At 40.3% G+C, this 24,801-nt stretch overlaps 1 protein-coding gene across 6 annotated transcripts in view; it reads left to right on the forward strand.

Moving 5' to 3' along the window:
• JMJD8 (jumonji domain containing 8) overlaps nucleotides 1-24,801 on the forward strand; it is a 446,128-nt gene that overhangs the window by 336,022 nt on the left and 85,305 nt on the right. For 5 of the 6 annotated variants that reach the window (XM_044089222.1, XM_044089223.1, XM_044089221.1 and 2 more), the window contains 2 exons: nucleotides 12,463-12,582; nucleotides 22,774-22,841. In XM_044089222.1, coding sequence (XP_043945157.1) covers nucleotides 12,463-12,582; nucleotides 22,774-22,841 — 188 coding nt within the window. The remainder of the gene's footprint in view (nucleotides 1-12,462; nucleotides 12,583-22,773; nucleotides 22,842-24,801) is intronic. The other variant, XM_044089224.1, reaches the window with a different exon arrangement.

Raw genomic sequence — 24,801 nt, forward strand, 5'->3', positions numbered from 1 at the left:
CCAGGAAAAATTATGGCTGCAATGGTAAATTACTATGGACAAAATGTAGAGGTTGGGAGGAACACACAGTAAAAGGTAATACATTTGAGACAGTTACAACTTCCTCTATTAGCAAAAGTAGAAAGAAGGGTATTAACATGAAAAATAAAGGAAACTGAAATTAGGGAAGAAGTGAATGACCAACAATACAGGGAAAACTCAAGGTAGTAATGGAATTCCAATAGAAGTATGGAAAAAAGCAGGAGATAATAAAACGTAAGGATGTGTTCCTGTTTGGAAAGAAACACTAGTTGTAGTTGTACCAAGGGAGAGGAAAATTCCCTTGGTTCGCGGTCATATAGATTCATTTTGATTCTCATGGCTACAAAGTATTTATGATGATTTTTAGCAAAAAAAGAGTGGTAAAGATATTGCTGAGAATAGTAGACGTGGATCACTTTGGGTTTATAGAAACTAGGTAAACATTTGACAGTAGTAGCAAAACCATTATGATTCAAAATGATGCAATGATAGCAATACTGATATATTTACGTTAATATGTGTGTTTGCTGAAAAAGAATTTGATAGATTGAGTTGGGAATTTATAGAGATCCCCTGACGCATTTGGGTTTCCACAAATATAGACACCATTAATATTTAACAACTGCAGATGAGCTCAATCAAAGGAGAAGAGAAATGTAGTGGTGAGCTGTTTAAAGTGTTAGCCTTCTAAGAGGAACTAGGCAGAGTTGTCCATTTTCACTATTACTCTGTTTTATATTTAGAACCATTAGCCAGGGGCATAAGACAGCTAAACATAATTCGATATAAATGGAAAAATACAAATGAGAAAATAGCCCTTTTTTACAGATGACATAACATTATATGCCACCAATCCAGAACATAATATACAGTTATATTCAATAAACTGAACTACCTATATAATATAGCAGTATATAAAGTAAGTGAAGAAACAGTCTGTTGAAACAGCTGTTGGACATGCTCCACTTAAAGAAATCCCAATCCCTCAGAGCCACACGCTCCAGGGATCTAAACCTTGCAATCACAATGAACAAAACATGCTGGAGGGATAGGTTCCTGACCCAGAGACTCCCCATACTCTGGAATAGACTGCCCATACATGTCAAGCAGAGTGCCTCCTTGGCCATCTTCAGAAGGAACCTTGACGATTGGATGGGAGGTAGGAAATTCACTCCGGTGATCACGTCAGTCACCCTGCTAGACAGGGGTCCAGGGAAGTAAATATTGTGGGAAGAAATATCCAGGGAATTGTTATGGCTAGGCTTATATAGGCCCTAGGGCCGATAGCATAGTACCAACCTATGAACCTATAAAAACAGAGACTGTAGTAGTGAACTACCTCCCAACATGTCTTGGTACAGAGGTTCTTGATTTTGTGGGGTCACGCCAGGATGAGATACCTGGGAATCTGGTTGAAACTCAGTGGTGAACAAGCAGCTAAAGAAAGGTAGGAGGAAATAGCTCAAACAATTATAAGCATGATAAGACTATGGAAGCTGTTTATGGCTTTTGACAATGAGATACAAGCAATTAAGAAGCTTTTGCCCCCATGGAAATTAAGGGGGCTTCTTTGGGATAACAAAAGAGAAAGAGTACAATAGGAAAACTAACACTGACAAAGGTACAAGGTGGTTTGGGACTTTAATATTTGGAGGCATATAATAAGGCCACAAAACGTAGATTAATATATTTGATTCAAGATCTGGAGTATATGCAGAAACTGAAGCACATGATAGGCATAATACCCAATGATGTAGTAATAGGGTGACACATGGGCATTTGGGCAGAGCTGGGAAGAAGTATAAAGAGCATTATGTGCAGCTGTATTTGTATAAAATTATTAAACAACTCTTTAGGTTAAAGGAACTTGTATTTAGAGCAAAACATTAAAAATAAGCAAGTTACAAAGGGGCTATCTGATTTGAAAGTTCCCAGATGGACTTCATTGAAATTCAGCACTACATCACAAATTGCTTGATTGGTTTGATCATACTGGTTGTGAAACTGTGGTTTTATTACAAGAGATAATGAGAAGGCATTTGAACTATTGGGCAAGGAAATGAAAAATTTAAATAAATTACCAATCAAGTATTATTTCACACTTACAAACAGCTATTTCATTTTTTCCTAAGGTGGAAAATATTTGTGAAGTAATGAATGACTGGAGAGAATATAAAGAGAGAGAATGAGTGTGAGCAGAAAAAAAAAAAGCTTATCCTTTCCCTAAAATCGTAAAAATAACATGTTCAACAATTATAACAGGAAAATTTGTTTGTAATGTTCCTGATTTAAATACAAGGGATGTAATATAAAATATGGATATCCCTTTAATTCATGAGAATGGACACACTGATGAGGAAGTAGATTGGGGGGGTGGGTCCAGTTTTATGTCATTCAGCCAGGGTAGCAAACCAGACAGGATTGGATTACTTTATGAACAGAAGCAACCAGAGCAATACATCAGCATGAGGCTACAGATGTTGGAAATAACAGGGGAAAAGTTTTGGACAATACATGTGAATCTATTGGTTTGGACAATATTGTAGACTTAAGAATTGAACCATTGAATGTACAGTGTTGCACACTGCCGTTTTGAGTGAATTTAAATGAGGCATGAAACTGTGAATCTAGAAATGAAGATACAGTAGCTGTTTTATTTAGAAATTATTTTGCATTTACAATTGTAGTAATTTTTAAGTTACTGATTTACATTTTAAATTTTAAACAGTTTCACATTTATACCCTTGAGAAATGTTGATTTGGTAAAAACATTAATTCAATTAAAATTATACATTAGAAAATTCAATTAATTTTTTTTTAGAAAGTAGCCAAAAAATGTAATAAAAAAAGGCAGAAGGATTTAAACTGATATTGGAAAGTAGTGAAAACAGAAGTATAACGAAAGTGCTAGTGAAAAAGTTCAGTCAACCTTTTACAGCAGAATCAAAAGAAATTATGTGTTTGGTAACTAAAAACTGATAGATGGTATTTGATAATCAAATGATGGAAAAGGGTTCAACACTAACTGTTGTGTATATTAAGTACAAGATTATAAAACAGGTTTTATAAAATAATAACAAGAAAACACAGAAAGGAATGATGAGAAAGTCACACATGAAGTCCCCCAGGATTCTGTCCTGGGATCTCTCTTGTTTGGCATCTACTTTTCTGAAGTAAAAGCCAATACCAAAGGGCTCTAGCTGACTAAATTTACAGATGACTGCAATCTAGGAGCAATAACTTAATCCCCAAATGGCTTAGCCATCCTACGGGATTCTTTGTCTCAAATAAATAACTGGTGTCAAAGTTGTGGACTGAAACTAAATGCCAAAAAATGCATTATTGTATAATTTGGGAAGTCATCTACCCCAGAGAACTATCACATTGACAATACGCCACTAAGAGTTGACCCATTTATGTGGGATTTGGGAACTTGTTTGGACAGTGACCTAACGTTTGACCAACATGTATCTATTGTAAGAAAATCCTTCTATATTGCACAGCTTATAAATAAAGGGATTTTGTCTAGATCTAGGGATGTCATTGTCCCCCTTTATTTAGCCCTCATTAGGCCAATTATTGAATATAATGCCCCTGTTGGCATGTATCTGTCCTGACATATGCAGCAACTGGAACACCCAAAGAGATCACTTACTAAAAGGATACAAGCCCTAAACATGCCCTACGTGGACACACTTAAAGTCCTGTCACCATACTCCGTATTCTACAGACTGCTAAAGAGGTGACCGGTGTCAGGCATACAAGGCATCCTGTAACCCATTACTGATGGATTTACTGCACATCAGCAAGTCAAATGGCATTAGAAACACTCAGTCTAGGGATCTAAACCTCTTCTGTAACACCAACAGAACAGTTTGGAGAGACGAGTATATCTCACAGAGGATGCCATTGCTCTGAAACAGACCCCCCCCCCATCCACGTTAAAACATAGTTCATTCCTGTCCATTTTCAATAGCAACTTAGATCTATGGATGGGAGACAGGATTTCCCCCTCTACTGGTAATGGATAAGCCAGTTCCTAAATGCTTTATCTTGTGCATGGGTCCCCTCAAATTATCCACAGTATTACCCAAGTTATTCCCATTAGGGGTAATATATAAATCTGAAATTTTTGTCATCATTTGTCTTCAACCTGTGGGTTACCGGATCCGTCTCGGATCTGACTCTGCTGCATATCCAGTATCTGATCTGAGCTCAAAGCTCCTCCCCTTACCAATAATGCCCCTGTCTCCTTACTCCCTTCAGATCTTGTTTGCCATGGCAGTGGTAGCAGCTCACCTGAGACTTCAGGGCATACAGGTCTTCCCCTACCTGGACAATTGGCTCCTCGCCACCCCTTCCAGGCATCAGCTCAATCAAGCAAGGGATTCCCTTCTTCTCTTAGCCCACCAGTTGGGCATTACCATCAATCTCAACAAGTCATCTCTGGCCCCGGTTCAAGTGTTAGATTTCATTGGTGCTAAGTTGGACACAATTCAAACCAAAGTCTTTCTTCCCTTGGTCAGGATTCAGTCTCTGAAGCTACACATCCTTTGCATTCTTCAAGCTCAGACACCGACAGCGGAAATGGTTTTAAGGGCATTGAGGTCTATGTCGGCCACGGTCAATCTCTTGCCCATGACACACTTTCACATGAGGGTTCTTCAAGGGACCCTTGCGGTCCAGTGGTCCATGTTAAATCTCCCTTTGTCTCATCCTGTTCAAGTCTCTCAGGTGTGCAGGGACTCTCTTCTGTGGTGGATTCATTCCCGGATCTGGCACGGGGTCACTTCTTTCTTTTGCACTCCCCCTCCACCACGGTTACTAAGGATGCCTCCCTACTGGGACCAGATTGTATATCAATGTTCTGGAGATGAGGGCGGTGCTTCTAGCATTGCAGGCTCTCCATGCCCATCTTTCTCCCAGGGATGATTGCTATCCAGATAGGTTCATAGGTTCAAACTAGACCGACTGCCCTTGTGGGCCATTTTGAGTCTAACCAGTTACCCCAAGTGAGAATCAAACCCTGCACCTTTTGTCTGTAAGGTAAAAACCTTAACCATTAAGCTAACCTCCCAGTATGTCTGTGGTCTGGTACATCAACAAACAGGGGGGAACCAGGTCTTACCCTCTGTCACGAAACTATGAGAGTGTCAGAGTGGGCGAGCTTCGCTGTCTGTTTTTCTGGTGACAACGCACATTCCGGGGAGGTCCAGCATTCTAGTAAACAGGCTCAGCAGGTCTATTCTGATGCCTTATGAGTAGTCTCTGAATCTTTCAGTAGCAAAACAGATCTGTCTCAAGTGGGGTCATCCTTGCTGTGATCTCTTTGCCTCTCCTTCCAATGTGAAATGCAGCAAGTTCTTTGCTCTGAAGCCCCCAGAGACGCTCTAATTCATGCTTGGCCCCCCAGTCTCCTGTATGCTTATCCTCCTCATCCTTTGATTCCAAAATTCCTTCAGAAAGCTCAGAGGCTGGGGAGCTTAGTTATCCTCATTGCCCCATTCTGGCCTCGTCAGGTCTGATTCCCCTCTTTGTGGTCTCATATGGTGGCTCCACTATGGACATTGGATCTACTTCTGGATCTTATTTCTCATCTGTCAGGGATTCCCCCTTCCAAACCTGGGCAGTCTGAAGCTCACAGCTTTGCTGCTCCAGTTCCCATGATAATCAGGACTCTCAGCTTATCTTCACCTATCAAAAGGATCTTGGCGGGGGCTCATAAGCCTTCCACCAGAGAGGTGTACTCCATCAAATGGAAACGTTTTTCGATCTGGGCTTCACAGCATGCCCTAGACCCCTTCACTGAACCGGTCTCGGTGGTTTTGGAATTTTTGGCTGGGATCTTCCAGCAAGTGGCCAGTTCTTCTACCGTCAGGGTCCAGCTGGCAGTGATTTTTAATTTTTATGTCGGCGATAATATGGCTTCCTTAGCATCCTCTAAGCTTTGCAAAGTCTTTTTAAAAGGCACCTTTCTTCAGCCCCCGATGAAGGTCCCGACCCCGCCATGGGATCTTACATTAGTTTTGCAAGCTCTTGTTTCATCTCCTTTTGAACCTGCAGCCTCTGTGGATCTGCAATTTCTATCCTGGAAAACAGCCTTCTTGGTTGCTATTTCTTCTGACAATAGGGTTTCGGAGCTTCAAGTATTGTTGGTCAAGCCCCCTTATATGATTTTTGGTTAGTCACTCTAGACTTAAAAGAGGCATACCTGCATATCCCAATAAGGTAATCGTACAGAAAATACCTCCGCTTCAAGGCAGGTTTTTTGCATTACCAATTTTCTGCACTGCCCTTTGGCTTATCTACTGTGCCCAGGGTCTTTGCAAAGTGCCTGGCACCGGTAATTGCATTTTGCAGACAAAGAAGCATACAAATTTATCCTTACCTAGACGACTGTCTCATTCAAGCAGAGAACAAGGACATTCTTCTTCAACATCTGGCGTTTGTAAAAAAGGCTGCTAACATGCCTAGGGTACATAATAAATGAAAAGAAATCCCAACTGGTACCCTCTTAAATAATTACATTCCTGGGTGCAAGCTTGAATACAACTGCCCAGATGGCTTACCTTACGCAAAACAAACAAAGCAACTGACAACATACTTCAAACAGATAGCAACAAAAACCCAGTTATCTGCAAGACAAATTCTGCAGGCTTTGGGGTTCATGGCATCCTGTATTCAACTAATTCCATATGCAAGACTGCATATGAGGAAACTTCAGTGGTACCTAAAAAGTTTATGGAGTCAACATTGTCACAGTCTGGAAACAATGATTCCTCTCATTCCCTGCCTACAACAGGAGTTCCTTTGGTGGGCGGAGACATGTCACCAAAACAAGGGACTGTCATTCACTCTACCCCCTGCCACCCAAACCCTAACTATAGACTATGCTTGGGGGGCCCACCTGGCGGGGAGATGCATTCAGGGTATATGGAGCCCAAAACAAATGCATCTGCATATCAACCAGAAAGAGATGCTAGCTGTTCAGAATGCTCTGACAGCGTTCAAGGACTTACTTCATCCAGGACAACTACTGATAAAGACAGACAACACCATGGTTATGTGGTACATAAACAAGCAGGGGGGTACACATTCCTACCCCCTTTGCAGTCTAGCCATGGCATTGTGGAGCACAGCTTTGACTTACCAAGTACATCTTCAAGCTCAATTCCTGCCAGGAAAACAAAATACTCTGGCAAATGACCTAAGCAGAAATCTTATGGACCCGCACAAGTGGAAACTGGATCCACAAATCTTCAGCATGGTAACACAGAAATGGGGGAGCCCAGACATAGATCTATTTGCCTCTCCCCAAAATTATCAGCTGGACAAATTCTGCACAAGGACTTATCACAGACAAGCATGGAAAGTGTATGCCCTATCCTTCAGTTGGAAAAACCTATCAGTCTATGCCTTTCCCCCTCTGCCTCTTCTCTCCAAGGTCTTACTAAAGGTCAGACAGAAAAAAACAAAAATGATCCTGATTGCTTCGGACTGGCCTTACCAGCACTGGTACGCAATTCTAAGGAATATGTCTCAACTCCCTCCTTGATACTTGCCTCAAATACCTCATCTACTGTCTCAGCAGAACAATGAAATTCTGCACACTCAGCTCCAAACTCTGAACCTTGCTGCATGGCTGATCATTTAATTATTCAAACAACACCTCTCAGTAAATCTGTGATGGATGTCATTTTGGAAGCCAGAAGGCCTAGTACTAGAAAATCTTATGCTGATAAATGGAAGAGATTCTGTGCTTGGAACTAAGCACAAGGAACCGGACACAGCAAAACCAAATATCCCTCAGATTTTACAATACTTGACTGAAATGCTTGACAAGGGCCTATCTTTTTCTTCAAGAAAAATCCATGCCTCTTCCATCCCAGCTCATTACAACACAGAGCCTCCCCTCTTTTCTCATCCTTTGCTAAAACAGTAACTTAAAGGGGGCAAAAAGTTAAGGCCTCCCAGAAGATCACCAGCTCCTGCATGAGACCTCAATTTTGTGCTGGAGAAACGCACACTGCCTCCTTTTGAACAAACAGCTACTGCGGATATAACATTTTTATCTTGGAAAACAGCTTTCCTATTGGCAATCACTTCAGCAAGATCTACAGGCTCTCATGGCTGTGGAGCCTTTTATTACATTTTACCCGGACAGGGTGTCCCTCTGGACCAATCCTTCCTTTATGTCTAAGGTATCCAGTGTGGCTCTTAACCAAACAATTCATCTGCCAACATTTTACCCAAATCCGCAGATCAAGGGGGAGCGGATTCTGCATTCATTGGACGTACACAGACAACTAAGATTTTACTTAAATAGGACCAAATCTCTAAGAAAGTCTGAGCAACTACTGCTGGCATTTGCTTCAGGATCAGAGGGGAAGGCTATATCAAAGCAGACTGTTTCTAAGTGGATAAGCCACTGCATTCATTTTTGCTACTTGCACCATGGTAAACCTGTGCCCAAGGGTATCAGGTTACATTCCACCAGGGCTGCCTCTACCTCAGCAGCCTTTCTCAGAGGAGTTCCAACCAAAGACATTCTAGAGAAGCTGCTACTTGGAGCTCTGTCCATACCTTCACAAAGCATTATCATTTGCCTCTCTTCTCCAAATACAGGGCTGGCTTTGCCACTGCAGTTTTGCAGGGCCTTATAGCCACTCCTAATGCTATTTAGTTCCATCCTCCCATCCATAGCTTTGGGATTCTACCCAAATGTAATGACTGCAACAGTGAAACACGAAGAACATAGTACAGTTATGTACATTTACCATAAATGTAGATGTTCGAGTGTATTCACTGTTGCAGTCCGGGTTACGCACCCACCATCCCCCTTTTCTATAACTTCTCTTTCCTTCACTATATTCTAAAGCCTTTGTGGTGTATTTGCTTTTAGATGAAGGTAAATGTTTATGTTGCTAAAAGTGCAGTTACATATATTGCTGTTTATTTATATATATATATATATATATATATATATATATATATATATATATATATATATATATATATCTATATATATATATATATGTATGTATATATGGATTCACTTCTAAATTTCGAAATACTGAAATACCGACTTTCAGTATTTCGAAATTAGAAACCCGAACGTACACAAACCCGACAGTTCACAATCGCGCATGCTACAATCCCGAATTGCCATAATATCGAAAAACACATTCTGGCATCCGTATTTCGTATGTAACACCCTCCACCATTTGCAGAACACCCATAAATCATAGCTTCGCTTTACACCCGTGTACACACCACCTCACATTATACACAACACAAATTTCCATAAGCAGCACACATGCCCAGCTTATAACTGAAGTAAACGTTCCTCTGTCATGTACGATTCACGATTGGCCAGGATGTGTTCAAATTGTTGTTGGCGTACCACAACTCTTCGTCGTTTAGGTGTGGGCGGACTACCAGCACTTAGCCGGCTTCTAAGTTCATCCACCCTATCCTGTTCTCTGGCCAATGTATGCATAAGCAGTCCTAAATCAGTTGCCTTTGCCCCCAACAGACACTTCAGTCTCCGGTGCCACGCTTCTACACAGTTTTGCGTGCGTGGTAAACACATGCTATTCAAGTCAAACACATTCCAAAAACGGATTGGGAATAAAGGTGGAAACCTAGCAACACAGGCAGACCTAGTGGTAAATCGCCTTTTCCTCCCCAACACATAGCAGTCCCCAAAGTATTTTACAAGTTCCTGGCCCTCTGTTGGAAACCTGCCCTTAAGTTCACTAAACGCCCTTACCACGTCATCCTCTGGTAGGAATGCAAGGGCTATAAAACACTTCACACTCAGCTGGAAACGCAGGTTAGTGTTATAAAGCTTAGTAAGTCCCAGCTGCTGGACTTTCCGCCATATATTACGGCTAAAATGGAAAAGGCACCCCTTCGATTTCACCCCATTGAAATTCATTGCTATGCTTCTTTTGGCGGCTATCTCAAAGTCGCACAGTACATACTTAAGATCAATCTGGAACTCATACTGCTCTAATAACTGGAAAATAGCATCCCACATGGCATTGTACGCCCGCAACGACTTCTTAGTCATGAGACAGTACAGTAGCGGTACGGACTTACTGTACCCGCCACAGCATAACAAACCATGGATGCTATACAGCTGCCTACATATCTCCCCCTTGTAGAAGAATGTCCCGTCCATCAACCAAATAGTTGCAGTACTAAGATCATGCAAATTACTGACTGTGGTGAACACCAACACAACATTTTCTCCACTAAGATCACTGCTACGCTTGTATATGAAGCAGCCTGTTTTCAGTGCATAGTCCTCAACATTCAAATCTTGTAACGTGACATATCTATTCTGGATATGTCTGCTGCCCTTCCGTCTTACCCTCCCCACTTGTTGCAGCAAAGCCCTTCTATTAGGGAGATGGGGTACTACTTCTAGAGAAGTGCTTGCTAGCACATCCTCAATAACCAAACAAGGTGCATCCCGTGAAATACGCGCTCTCTCCTTTAATCCTGCACACATACTATACCTCTCAGCCTCGGTTGGGTCCCCTGCATGCATGTGTACCACGCTCTTTAACACTTCTTCCCCGTCTGCAACGGAGGTAGTTATCACCCTCCCCTTGCACTTCATAGCTCTCTTCCACTTACAGCACCAATAATTTCTCTGCGGTGCTGTCTTTTCGAAATGGTAAACGTACCCTTCTATAATTAGGACATCCTTTCCTTTCTGTGATCTCACCCTGGTATATGTTTCACCCACATTCCCTGGTGGAGTTATGGTGCTGGATGCCATGATATTGTCGGTACAACGTACAGCTCCTAAATGATTGAGGAAGCCTATATCCTTATTGGCAAGTACTGTGTGTGTTCGAGATTGTGATATCGCGATTGTGAACTGTCGGGTTTGTGTACGTTCGGGTTTCCGATTTCGAAATACTGAAATTCGGTATTTCAGTATTTCGAAATTTAGAAGTGTACCCGTATATATATATATATATATATTTTATATATATATATATATATATATAAAATATTTGCTCCCCATTTGGGGGGCACCTGACATCTGGGGCAAGAAAAACTGAATAAAATGGCGTTGGCTGCATGTTTTATATCCCTGACGACCTGACATCATGGAAGACGAGACAGCAACTGACGCAGGACCCAAGACTTTGTTATTCAGGCCGACTGAGGGCAACCTGCCAGCAGATTACCCAAATGTAATGACTGCAACAGTGAATACACTTGAACATCTACTTTAGCGTAAGTGTACACAACTGTACTTTCCTGTAGGTGGTTGGGAAGGGATTCCCATATTCTAAATGAAAGGATGGAGAAAGCGTGGTCAGTGCAGTGTAGTCTGGTTTGGGGGGGGGGGTTCTTAGGAGAAGCTTCTGATGTTTTAATGTGTATGTTTAGTATAAGGTTTGACAGCTAGCAGTGGGAATGAGCTAGGCTGAAGAAGTTAGAAGATAATAGAGCCTATTCTGTGCTGTATTGGGAGCCATTTTGCTTTTTTGATAGTGAGGCAGCAGTGGTGCTCATTAGCAGGCAAGTTAGTGATGAAGTGACAGATTTTGTTTTTGATAGTCTGTAGTCTGGGGGGTTGTCTTTGAGGCTGTGACTATTATGGATGGTCCATTTTCAAGTTAGGCTGGAAGGACTCCTTTCCCTATTACTGCCCTTGCTGATTTGAATAGGTAGGGTGATATTTTCCTGGCCCTGAAGAGAAGTGAGTTAACTTTTGCTCTCACTTTTTCTATATGGGTATTGAATATTGGTAATTGGCCTGACCACAAATCAAAGTATTTGAAGGAGTTGGTTGTTTCTGTTGGTGTGTGACAAAGGATGGTGATATTGAGTGACTTGTGTGATTTTTTATTTAAGTTTTGGGTGGTGCCAGTTAGCATGCTTTTTGTTTTGGAACAAAATATGTAATATGTGTGTGTGTGTGTGTGTGTGTGTGTATATATATATATATATATATATAGATATATATAAAATTTATCTGTTTAATAAATCACACTTGTATTACTTGGACCAGTGACGTTACATTTTTTTATAAGAATTTGTAATGCAGTGAGAACAGAACAGTAAATCAACTGATTAACTGCTGATTTCAGATTATGTTGTAAATAGTTAATTTGTGCCTTACTTTTTGTTTAATAAGGAATGTTAAATTAAATGGGGTTAAGACTAGACAAAACAGTTGATTGTGATTTTAGATTTTCATGCTGAAAAAAGCAAAATATTGATAATTGAAAGTATTACCCTATTATTATTGTATAAACATCTAATTATAAAATAGTTGTCAACAATCACTGCCAAAATCACAAATGCTTTATACATGGGGGTTACACAGTATGTGAAACTGAAAAGTTTGTAATAAAGTATTTTTATTATAAAAAAATGACTTTTGATAGCATCTATTTTAAACATTTGTAGATACACTGTACTTCTTTGGTGACAATAATTTCACAGAATGGAGATCACTTTTCCAAAAGTACAACGCACCACCTTTCAGTCTCCCTGGTACTGTTGGAGCTTACAGCTTTGGAATTGCAGGTTGGTATAGATGCTTGACAGCATTGTGAGACAGTCAGCATAACTTTCTCTTCCTGACAGTCAGTCATTAATGTCCTAAATGGTCAGTTATCCCGTGAAAGCCTTCAGAGACCCTACTTCATCCATTATCTCTAATGTTCTAATGTCCCATCTCACTTTAACAAACTCTGGCTCTGAAGCCGCTCATCTGCTTTGGTGTGTTTTATTGCTTCAGTTCAGTGCAGTCTGCTTAGCCCCCTCTTCCCACCTCTCAGCTTGCATGGCATCCCTGTCCAGTATCAGAAGATTAAATATTCTTGTTTTTATGTGTTTCAGGTTGTGCTTATTGATGTGGGTGTGGGGGGGTGAAGTGGATAGCAAAGCGGCTGGGTGTATGCCAGCCTGCCAGGTAACATATGGCAGCAGAAGGCATGCATTGCCCTGCATGACACTTTTCATAACTGAACTGATCTGGGAATATCAGAAGATAAAGTAAAATAAAAAAAAAAAAATAAAAAAAAAACACTGAGATGAACATGCGGTAAATGCCACTACAAAATAATCCTTTATTATCCACAAAGATACCCGTCATACACTGTAGATGGCATTCTCTTAGACTGATTAATATAGCGAATACATTACCTTATGCCTTGAGTGACATTAGTGCATTTTTGTTGCACTGTATATTTATAGTGTATAATTTGTTAAATGTGGCCTAGGTACTTATGCATGTATGAAGATTTCCCTGCATCACTTTTAACTCATAAGAAAGTAAAAGTTATGTACTTGCTGTAACTATACATCTGTGTTGTCCATTTTCATTTTTTTTTCAACAAATGGTTCTAGGATCTGACTCTGTCTTTTTTTCTGTAGATTCTAGGATCTGACTCTCGAGCTCTTTCCTTTATCCATAATGCCCCTGACCACTGTATTACCTCAGATCAAGTTTGCTGCTACTATACTATATTTGAAATATAAAACATTATCATAGTACTGCCGAAAAATTGAAATAGTCCTAGAACAGGGGCTCAAACAGGAACTTTAGTGCCTAACAAAAATCTTCATCAGGTCACTCCCAAATGGATAGGGGGAAGGAAGTTGAGGAAGAATGAAAATGGACAACACAGATGCATAGTTATGTTGAGTACATAACTTTTATATCTGATATTGTCGTCATTTTCATTGGTTCCTCAATGAATGGGACAGAGTTCCCAGCTACAGTAACCTTGGGTGGCCCTTATGCAAGGATGTTCCTGAGAACTGCAGAACCAAATGCAGCCCCGTTTCTGGAGATGATATCCAACTTGTAATGAGCAGTAAAGGTAAGAACATTAGACCAAGTGGCAGCTGTACAAATATCATCAATGGAAGCTCTGGCCCAAAGTCACTGACCTAGCTGAATCTGCTTTTGTTTGTCTTTACAAGGTTAAACCTCTCGAAGAGTAAACTTGAGAAGTACAATCTGTTATCCATTTGGCTAGTGGAGTTTTTGATACTCGTTTTCCCAATTTGTTCTTGACAAATGAAACAAACAATTGGTCAGTTTTTTCTAATTTCTTTTGTCCTATGAAGAAATAAATGAAGTTGCCTGTGTACATCTAAAAGGTGAAGCATATATTCTCCTTCACTGTCAAATTTAGGAAAGAAAACTGAGAAGCTGATGACTTGAATTTTGCTTGTTTCTGAGGCAGCTTTGGGTAAAAAGGAAGGATTAGTACACAAGGTAACTCTATCTTTATGGAAATCAATATACCAAAATAACCGGGTGAAACCACCTAAAACTAAACTTAAAACCAATAAAAAGGTGTGGACAACATTCATGAATGTTGAATAAAGAAAGTGTGCTGTGTTCCAGTTTGGCCATCCATGTGTGTGTAGCAAGGTGCTTGCCTACCTTTTTTTGGTTTTATGGAAAATCAAATAAGGCAGTTTTGAAGAGAGCGTTAGAGTACAGAGACTCACCTCGCAGACGTTATAACCACAAAAAAGACCGTTTTCCTAGAAAGAAATTTGAAATCTGTTTTAACTGAGGGCTGAAAAGGTGATTGTACTTGGCTTTGCAATACAACCGTAAGATCCTAAGGGTGGAGTAGGATCCTTTATCTGGGGTCTAAGTAAAAAGGTACCTTTAAGAAATGCCTTACATAACCTGGATGAAGCTAAAGGGAAAACATCTTCAATGTTGAAGTTAGAGATGGCTGCCAGATGAACTTTGATGGTGGAGAAACTTGCCCCACCTTGAAAAATAGAGGCAAAAAAATTAAAACAGCAGGGATTGGAGCCGTGAAAGGATCCCAACTCTTTCTGTTGAGTCCAAAAATAAAACCTTTTTGATTTACTATTAAAAATATTTCTTGTTGAGGGATTTTGAGATAAAAATTAAATTTGGAAAACAGGAGAGGAAAACCTGGAATGTCTAGGCATCATTGGAATTGGACAATCCATGCAGTCAACCCGCTGCCTGCAAAGTCATGATGAGTCATCCCTGATGGATGTGAAAGGAGGTCTGGACTGTGGTCCAGTATCCAAGGAGGACATAGTAGATAAGACCATAGAAAGGGGAACCACACTTGCCAAGGCCAAATGGGGGGCAATGAGGATCACCTTGCTCTTCAACTGGAGTGCTTTCTGAAGAAATTTGGGGATTAGAGGCAGGGGAAGATAAACGTAAAGAAGAGTGGAGGGTCAAACATGGACTAGAGCATCTCTTGGTTACTGTCTCTGAGGGGGAATTACGGCAAAGAACCTGCTGCACTTGTTGTTAAGGGGAGAGGTGAATAGATTGCAGCAAGGCTGGCCCCATTCATGGAAGATCATATATGCCACTGATTGATTGAGAAACCAATTGTGAGGCACTCTGATAGTTCTGCTGATCTTGTTTGCTAGAACATTGGATTTCCCCAGTATGCGCATCGCTACAAAAAAGTGGTTGGAGGAGATCACCCAGTGCCAAACACTCATTGCTTTTCGGCAAAGGGGGTAAGGTCTGGTCCCCCCTTGTTTGTTGATGTACCAAACTACTAGCATATTGTCCATTTGGATAGCATTTGTCCCTAGATGAAGAGAGTTCTGAAAGGCCTGCAATGCAAAAAAAAGGACAGCTCTCATCTCCAAGACATTTATATGCAATTTGGTCTCTTCTGGAAACCACGTACCTTGAACAGTCCATCCCAAGAAATGCCCCCCCCCCCCCACCCCAGTTGGGAGGCATCCATGGTCAACGCGGTTTTGGGGGAGGAAGGATAATGGGAAGCCCTTGGACAAATCTCGGATTGAATCCACTACAGTAGGGAGTTTTGCAAACCCGAGATAGTTTTTAGAGGATGTTGAAGGGCTGTTAAAGAAAGGACCATTGTACTGCCAAAGTCCACTGGAGGATTCGCATATGAAGACTAGCAGTAGGTATCAGGGTAATTGTAGCAGCCATTGACCCCAGGGCTTTGAGAATCAGTTTTGCTGGGGGTGAGGAGTGAGAAACAACCTGTTTGAAATGCAGTCTCAAGGTGAGAATTCTGTTTTGTAGTAAGAGAGAGAGAGAGATGATTGACTGTATCTAAACAAGCCCCTATAAACTCCATGACTTGGACTGGTTGAGGGTGGGACTTTGAAAGATTGATGGTGATTCCTAGAGATTGTGATAATTGGAATAAGTAATCCCTGGCTTTTTTCTAGGAGATGCCTGGTTGATGTGGTGAGCAGCCAGTCATCTAAATAAGGAAATACCTTGAATCCATGCAGTCTTAGGTGGGCTGCTACCACTGCCATGCATTTGAGGAATACCCTGGGGACTTTGAGACTGAATGGCAGGAATCTGAACTGATAATGGCTGGCTCCCAGCTCAGCAGCTAAACCTTAAGTTATTGTATGGTTTTAAGAACTGTCAACCTATTGTGAATAATAAAAAGGCCAGCACATTTGTTCCTACTAGTAATCCACTAATAGTAGCCTTTGAGAATGCAGTGGAAAATGACATTTATCAACGTTATGGGACTTGATAAAAAAACATTTTTACAATTTATCAAAAGAACAGCAAATGGCTATTAGGTCACTAACTTTCAGTACTGATATTGTTATCAAGGGTGCTGATAAAAGCAGCGCAGTTATTGTATTAGACACACTATTATTGTTCTAAAATGTTTAAAATGCTTAATATTGCCGATTATTTGCCTATTAATAGAAGGGAAGTTATGATTTTTATTAATGATGTGAATTTTACTGTATACCAAATGCATTTAAATGGGGAAATTTCACTGGATCTTTTAGACTTTTTACATGCACCCACACTCAAGATACCAGTTATACATGGGGTTGCCAAAATCCACACATCACTACAGGAACCATCTAGTTATAGTGTATGGTTGGGTAACTGAGCCAATATTGAATTATCTGAAAAATAAATTAAAATCAGCATTAGGTATGCCCACTATCATTATAAAAGCACTGCAGATTTTCTTCAACAGTTATTTAGTTGGTCCACCAACAGTAATGTATTAGACTGTTATGTTGTCACCCTTGATGTAGACTCTCTTTTCACTTGTATACCAAATGACATAGGCATAAAATATGTTTGCGAGTTTATTGCTGGGAACCCCACATATACATCTACAGATTCGAATGCAATTTGTGCCTTATTAGAATTAGTTTTAAATAATAGTGTTTTGTTGTTTTTGTGATCATTACTATAAACAGCAAACAGGGGGTGGCTATGGACAACCAAGTGGCCAGTAGTTATGCAAAGTTGTGGGAAACTGACTATCTGCTTTCATCAAGAAATCAATATTATAGCAACATTTTATTTTACCAATGATTTGTTGATTACCTTTTTCCCATATGACAGGATCCACTTACTCTAATGATTTTCTTAATTATATTAAAAAATCTGATTTTTTTTTTTTAAATTTAAGAAGACGTTACAATTTGCTCAGATTGATTTCCTGGACATTAGGTTAGTTAAGGGGCCTACTGGCCAGATTGAAACCACACTGAATAAAAAGGAAGTTAACAGAAACACCTATTTATACAGGACTAGTATGCATCCACTACACATATTTCAAAATATAGTAAAAAATCAGATGATGCAAACAGCAAAGCTGTGTACCATTGATAGCACAATGAACATTCAAATGGACCATACGGCCCAAGATTTTGTACAGTGGGGGTACAATAAACACAAAGTGACCTCCATAGAGATGGACATCAAAGGTAAAAAAAAAATTGTACAGCTAGACCAATTTTTGCAGATCATAGAGGCAGTGCATAACCTGGCCACAATTATTTAATTGCACATTAACATACAATAGAAATACAGTCATAGTCAAACAGGCAGTAAGTAAATATTGGTTCATGGTACAACAAATTCCCCAGGTTAAGAATACTGGACATGAACAACTCCCTTTTGCATTTAAAAGGTCCAATGACCTAAAGAACAGATTGTGTTATAAGGAACAGAAACAAAATTTAGGTCACATTATCAGTAACAAAAAAGGTACACATAAGTGCAATAGTTGCCAGTACTGCAGCTATATTTACACAGATAAAAGTATTAAGTATCCAGTTAAAAAAATGAATTTTTATGACAGCGTATGTATGGTACCTGTGATACTAAAAAATGTGTCTATATGGCAGTATGCCAACAATGTAAAGCCTTTCTATGTAGGCAAAACTAACAGAAAATTTAAAGTACACATATGTGATCATTTGTCCTAGATATGTAGAAAAGTTGAGACAAATGCATTGTACAAACACATTAAGGAGACAAATGATGCACATGATTTTAGGGTCTATATTATATATTCGAAGCTTCAAAAATTTGAACCTCATATGTTCGACAACATATGAGCGAAACTTGAAACCTCGAATATATTAAAAAAAAAAAACTTACCTTAATGCTCTGAGCAGGGGGGCAAGCCCCACTGCGCCCTCCCCTCCCCACCCCTACTTAAATATACCAACTCCGAGACCGCACTTCAGTGCAGAAATGGGAAATGTTCCCATTCTGCATGTACTGAGCTGTTTCCTTTCATCTTCGAACTTTTTAAATTTCGATCATATGGTGTCGACCGTATGACATTCAAACTTTGAAATGTTCGGCAATTTAATAGGGACCCTAATTTTAAGTTTTTAATTTTACAAATTATTTTAGAAAAAAATTAGAGGAGGTTATTTGAGAAATGGTACAGAAAGAGGGGAGAACAAATGGACTGTAAGATTCAGGGCACAAGCGAGCCCAGGCTTAAATGAAGCATTTACTGTTAAATCTATTTTAAAAAACATAAGAAACAGAAGTGAGCATACCTTTAAATCTTTATTGTTGTGAGTTAATTCATTGTCACATACCACTGAGTTTGTAACTTTGTAAAAAAAAGTACTTCCATTTGCTTGTTACACGTTTTTACCTGATGAAGCTATTTGTAGCAAAAATATTACTTGTGTTTTTAAGATGTTCAACTGTGTTGTTTTATTAAAAGTTGCTTACTGGTAGTAGTGGTGCCAGTTTGCTTTTTTATTTTTTAAGCATTTATCTACAGTTGTAGCAAACTAGGCTTTGTCTAAGTGGAAGAGCTTTTCCTTCTGTCAGATAACCAAGATCCAGGATACGTCTCAGGTCCCCTGTTTTCTTTGGCACTAAAAAGAACCTTGAGTAAAATCCGGATCCTCTCTGTTCTGGTGGGACTTCTTGGATGACTCTTTTGTCTAGCAGTTTTTGAATTTCCATAGGTGCTGACTCACATTGATTGGGTGGAACATCAGGAAGCCATTTTCTTTTCCTAGGGGGAACTTGCTAAAATGAATGAATGTCCTCTGGATACAATTCTTTGCATCCATGTATCTTTTGTGTTGGCTGCCCAAACTTTTGGGTGCAAAGACAAGTACCCCCCCCCCCCCAACTGTCCAGAAAAGAATAGTTAGGCAGTCCTTCAAGAACACTGAAAGGGTCTGTCTGAGAAGGAAACTCAGAACCCTTGGTTTTGAAGACCCTCTCTGATGAGTGGGCGGCATCTTCTGTTATTTCCACCTCTGCCTCTGGGAGAAAAATCTCAGTGTGATTCTTGAAAAGGTCCTTGAGATTTCTGGAACCACATATTCTTACCACTGCATTGATTTCTAGAAAAAGGTCTCTGTGAGGTAGAAAATGGATTCCTACAGCAGACAACGTCTTTCCATCTTGCTCACTGCAGGAAAGTGTCTCTTTAATGATGGGCCCAACCAGAGAAGATCCATTAAAAGGAGTATTGATGAATGACATTTTAAAGGGCTCCGCAAAGTCATACAATCACATCCAGGTATGTTTCCTAATGGCTATGCCTGAACCCACAGCTAGTGAGGAATCTTCAGGTGCATCAGAAGTTAACCTCATGGATTCATTTGATATAGATTGTAGGGTGGCCAGTTGTGAGGAATAAGTTTTCACTTCCTCTGCCAACATGGACCCAGGAGTAGAATTAGAGAGTTCCTTAATTAAGTCCCTCTACAATCTAGTGAAATTTCCCATGTAGTTTAGTAACCATAAGACAAAGGTTGCTGAGGCATAAACTCACTTTCCATACATGTCCAACACCCTAGATTCTGTATCAGGGGAATGGACAGAGGAGCTCTGTTCGGCCAGCTCCTTTTTGGTGGCTGCTGCAACAAGGATTCCCTTACTTCAGTACTGTCTGTCTTTATGTGCTCCAACAATCTTATCCAGACATCTGGGAATCAGTTCTATGGTGTCTGGTTCCTTCTATGCCCAGCGGGAGATGAGATTTATAAGCTCATCCACTGGGGGGGGGGGGGGTAACTCAATATGTAGATGCGCTAGACCAGAAGGCTTCTAGGAACACCAACTCCTCCTGGGAAGGGTTTCAGAAGACCAACCACCCTTTTAGTGTAGGACTTATAGAACGTCTTCTGGTGGAGATCTGGCGGACCCTTCCCATTCATCAAAATTGGTGTCTTCTGTCAAAGATTACGTAGGGGAATTTAAGTGCCTGCTTTTGCACTACCAGTTTTGGGGGACCTCTTCAGTGGGGTGCTCTTGAGAGGTATTGGAAGAGGCAGGGAGTTCCCTCACTGGAACTGTCTGGAAGCTCTTATGGGCTGGCTGTCCCTGTGGCATCAGATGAAGAGGCTCATAAACAGGATCCAAAGAAGTAAAAGTCAAGACCACTCTCAGATGAGAGAATACTCTTTCCACCACCGTGAAGGCAGAGGGACCAGGAGAAGCCAAGGTCAATCTGACCAAAGCCGAAACTCTCAGATTAGACAAACCAGGGTCCTCCCCAGCTTTTCTCTTTGAGGGAAAAGTTGGAGCCTGGCTGTCTAGAGATGAAGCCCCAAGGGAAGCAATGGCTCCAAAAGCTTCGGAGTCAAAGTAATTTCCTGAGAATCAGCGCCAAAGCTTAGGCACCAAGACGCATCTTGCTCAAGGGGAGTTGGAGCCAAATAGATCAGGGAAGTATTCAGAGTCGATGATAAATGTATCTTCAAATCTGACGGTTTGACTCTTTGAGATCTCATATCCAAGGGCTCCGAAACAGGAAGTTGGATTGGAGAAGGAATAATAACTGTATGTGAGGGAGGTTTAAGGCTCATGGATCTGGTGGGAGCTGGAGCCCGTAAGACCCCCATCTGGATCTGTATTTTGAGAAATGTTCTCATCATCCTGTCCACCTCTGTTTCAGAAAGACTTCGGGAAGACCTGATCAAAGAGGAAGTGAAAGGAAGTCAAGAAGACTTTCTTGGAGTCTCTTGTAGAAAAGGAGATCTCTGTGTAGAAGACACTGGCTCTGGAGAGAAGTGGGGGCTTCTGAGCCAAGGAGACTTTGAAGTAGAAGGCGTTGGATCTGAGGGTTTCAGATCTGAGTGTTTGGAAATCTTAGCTGGAGGCTCCGATTTCAGAGCAGATTTGAGAGACCTGACAGGAGAGTGCTTTCTCTGCTCTCTGGTCTCCGTGGATTTTGGTTTTTGAGAGGGGTTTGAGCCCCTCAACTAGACACAGCAGATATTGGCACAGAAGTAGGGATAAGACCCTTAAGCACTAATTTTTTCATTGATTACTGATGGCTCTGGTGTTGAAACCAGTACAAGAAGTATGTAGGTAGTGAGGGCCTAAACAATAGATGCACCCCCTGTGGGCATCAGAGTTGGTTATCTTGTGCCCACAGGAAGTGCACTTTTTAAATCCAATAGGCTTTTTGGCCATAACTAAGAACTATGCCTAACAGTAAAGGTCCATCCAGAGAGAGAGTTTAAAGAAGTATTTTTATTTATTTAATTTTTTAATAATTACTAGAGAGAGTAAAGAAAAGTTATACCAATAATGGTAGTAATAATAATACTTTACAGAGAAGGTAAAGGAATGAAAAGAAATTAACAGCGATGGTGAGGAAGAATACCAAAGGATGGTAAAGAAAAGTCAACTAGCTTAGCAGTTAAAGAGAGAATGCTATAAAAAGTGATAAACAAGAAAAGAAAGTTAAACTATAAAGTTTTTACACACTACCCCCCCACACAAAACAAATGTTGAGCTTGATATAACACAATCCTGACAATCATTAGAGTGGCAAACAAGATCTGAGGTAATGCAGTGGTCAGAGCCATTATGGGTAAAGGGAGGAGCTCAAGAGTTGGATCCTAGTATCTAGAGAAAAGCGGCCGAGTCAGACCAGAGAGTTGGATCAGAGACCCATTTGTTGAGGAACGAATGAAAATGACAATATCAGATGTAATATTCCCATATTTTTCTGTAAGTTAATATTTTTTCATCACACTGTTTAAGTTATTTATATTCTGTAAGTTATGTTGTATTTTGTTACTTATGTTGTGGCTGAAGTGGATCAGTTTTGTATCTGCCAGCTTACCTCTTTAACAAAGAAAAACTAAATACATTTTTTGAGATATAGTTAAAGATTAAGGATTATAGTACAAAGGAGAATTTTCCAAGTTGGCATTATGGTGTGTTGTCAGCACTGCTGGTCGACATGGTACTTATGACCTTCCAGATACGTTTATATTCTTTAATATATTGTGCTTATGCTTGATTAAGTCCTTAATGGGTTTCTGGGAGTTGGAAAGGATCTGGTACAAGCATTCTACAATTTTTTTTCTGCAGTTGTAATGTGCTTTATTTTTTGTGTATGTGCATGGAAGGCATGAGTGCTTTCCACATACACACTTTCAAATCCATATTTATTTCTTCTGTTTTTTTTCCCTCCTTTTGTTACTGCTTAGGAGCGGGAACAGGTGTACCCTTTCACTGGCATGGACCAGGATATTCTGAAGTTGTGTATGGCAGGAAGGTGAGAATTTAAACCTGAAAGTTGTCTTTTTACCTTTTAAATATGAGAGTGTTGTAGCTGATTGTGGCAAGGGTTGACTTTTACACTTCATCATTGCCGGAATTTTTATTCAGTTGACAAAACTTATGCTACAAAAGAGACAATCATAATTTCATGATTTAGTTACAGTCATGTAGCACAGTGTGCACAGCCTGTTCAGTCACTTATGGTCTTTTTACATCACCCCTTGTGCTCTCATTTCCAGAAATAAGTTTCTACAGTTTATCAATGGATTTTGTGTAAGAGGACTCAGGAAAATTCTAACACCTTGTTATCCAAGCTGGATATTAGGTACATTCACTTCCATTTCCGAAGCAATGAGTTTTGCAGTTTGTTGCAGAGAAGTGAAGAACTGTCAGTCAAGCACAGTAACAGGTCTGAGGCGTGCTTGTATGTTTGGGTTGTTGCAGTGTATGTGGAGCTCTTCCTGCAGTGACATCAGCCTGACTTGGATCCCCCTTTGGTTTGGGGAATACCAAAAGAATATACACATTCTTAAGTGGCCTGTTAACCATCGACAAGACTTAAGCATTCTGCTCAGATTTATTGAAGTCATACCAAGAAAGCAGTACATACCCCAAATCCTTTCTGTGTTTCTTTGTAAACCATATACACACCTAGTCCTTCAGGGAAGAAGAAACGGCACATAAACTCTTCAGTAAATAGATGCAGCACAAACAACCTTTTGAGTGGAGAGAGCAGAGGGAGTCTTTGTGGTGGAGGACTTAATAAAAAAACAAAAGACTGAAAGGGAAATCCTGGAAGTGATTAAGACATTTCCAAGGCTGACACTGGATAAATCAAGTGCCTTTTGTAATTCCAAAGAGAAGAATTTGTATTCTGAGAGTTATGAGCTTGGAATATTGAATGATTGGAACATATACACTGACCTCAGAGGTAGTGTATTAAATGTGGGAGGCATATTCCACCACCCTGGAGAGTGCAAAGCACTTTAAATATGTAAGAGTGAATTTTAGAATTCACTCTTTTGTTGTTAACATCATCCTGGTACATGTGTCCACAAGAACCACTGCTGAAGTAGTTGTAGCTATATGGGTTATATCCTGACAAGGATATAACAGCTGTCCAGCTGCAAAGCTTCAGGGCACCTTGCATATGCCCAAACCGTTAGTCAAGCTGAGCTGAGTAGAAAAACAGGTTTGGGTGCCATGCCCTTCAGAGCTTTCATGCCAACAGAGAGAAAGGTTGAGCCTTGAAGGTACAGTGCTAGGAACAAACTAAAAATAAAAATCCACACCCTGGCAAAAGCAACACACAAAGAAACGAGGGGTGGTGGATGGAGGGAGTAGCTACTGTAGCAGTAATTATGCAAACGTACTGTTATGGTAAGTTTACTTGCACAACTTGGGAGTAGCTACTGTAGCAGTAATTATGCAAACGTACTGTTATGGTAAGTTTACTTGCACAACTGTGTTATGTTCATCTCCCCTGGAGAATGGTCCTATCAAAACCTGATCTAGACGTAGAGAAGGAATTAACCTTTTATAAGGCATTCCAAATTTATGTATAGAGGAAAAAGTTACTGCTTCTAGAACCCAACTCTTTCCAAAAAGCCATAAATGAAGAGAAGGGCCCTGGTAGAGTAGGCCTTGACCCCGCTTGGAATAGTATTGTTGTAGTCAGTGTAACAAAAGGTAATAGTTGAGCCAGTCATTTGGAAAAAGTCTGTTTTGACACAGTTGTTCTGTCTTCTCACCTTGACAAGAAATGAACAACTGATCTGAGGATCTGAAAGATTTAGTTCTGTCAAGATAGTACCGGAGTTGTCTGTTACATCCAAGGTTTGGATTATCCTCTCTTCCTGATTTTTAGGTTCAGGAAAGAAAATGGGGAGATGGGTAGTTTGTTTTAAAGTAAATTCAGATAATACTTTAAGCACAAAAGAAGGATCGCTTCTCAA

This window comes from Protopterus annectens, chromosome 12.part0 (assembly GCF_019279795.1).
Source record: "Protopterus annectens isolate FY-2018-M chromosome 12.part0, PAN1.0, whole genome shotgun sequence".
In the NCBI taxonomy this organism is placed as follows: Eukaryota; Metazoa; Chordata; order Ceratodontiformes; family Protopteridae; genus Protopterus; species Protopterus annectens.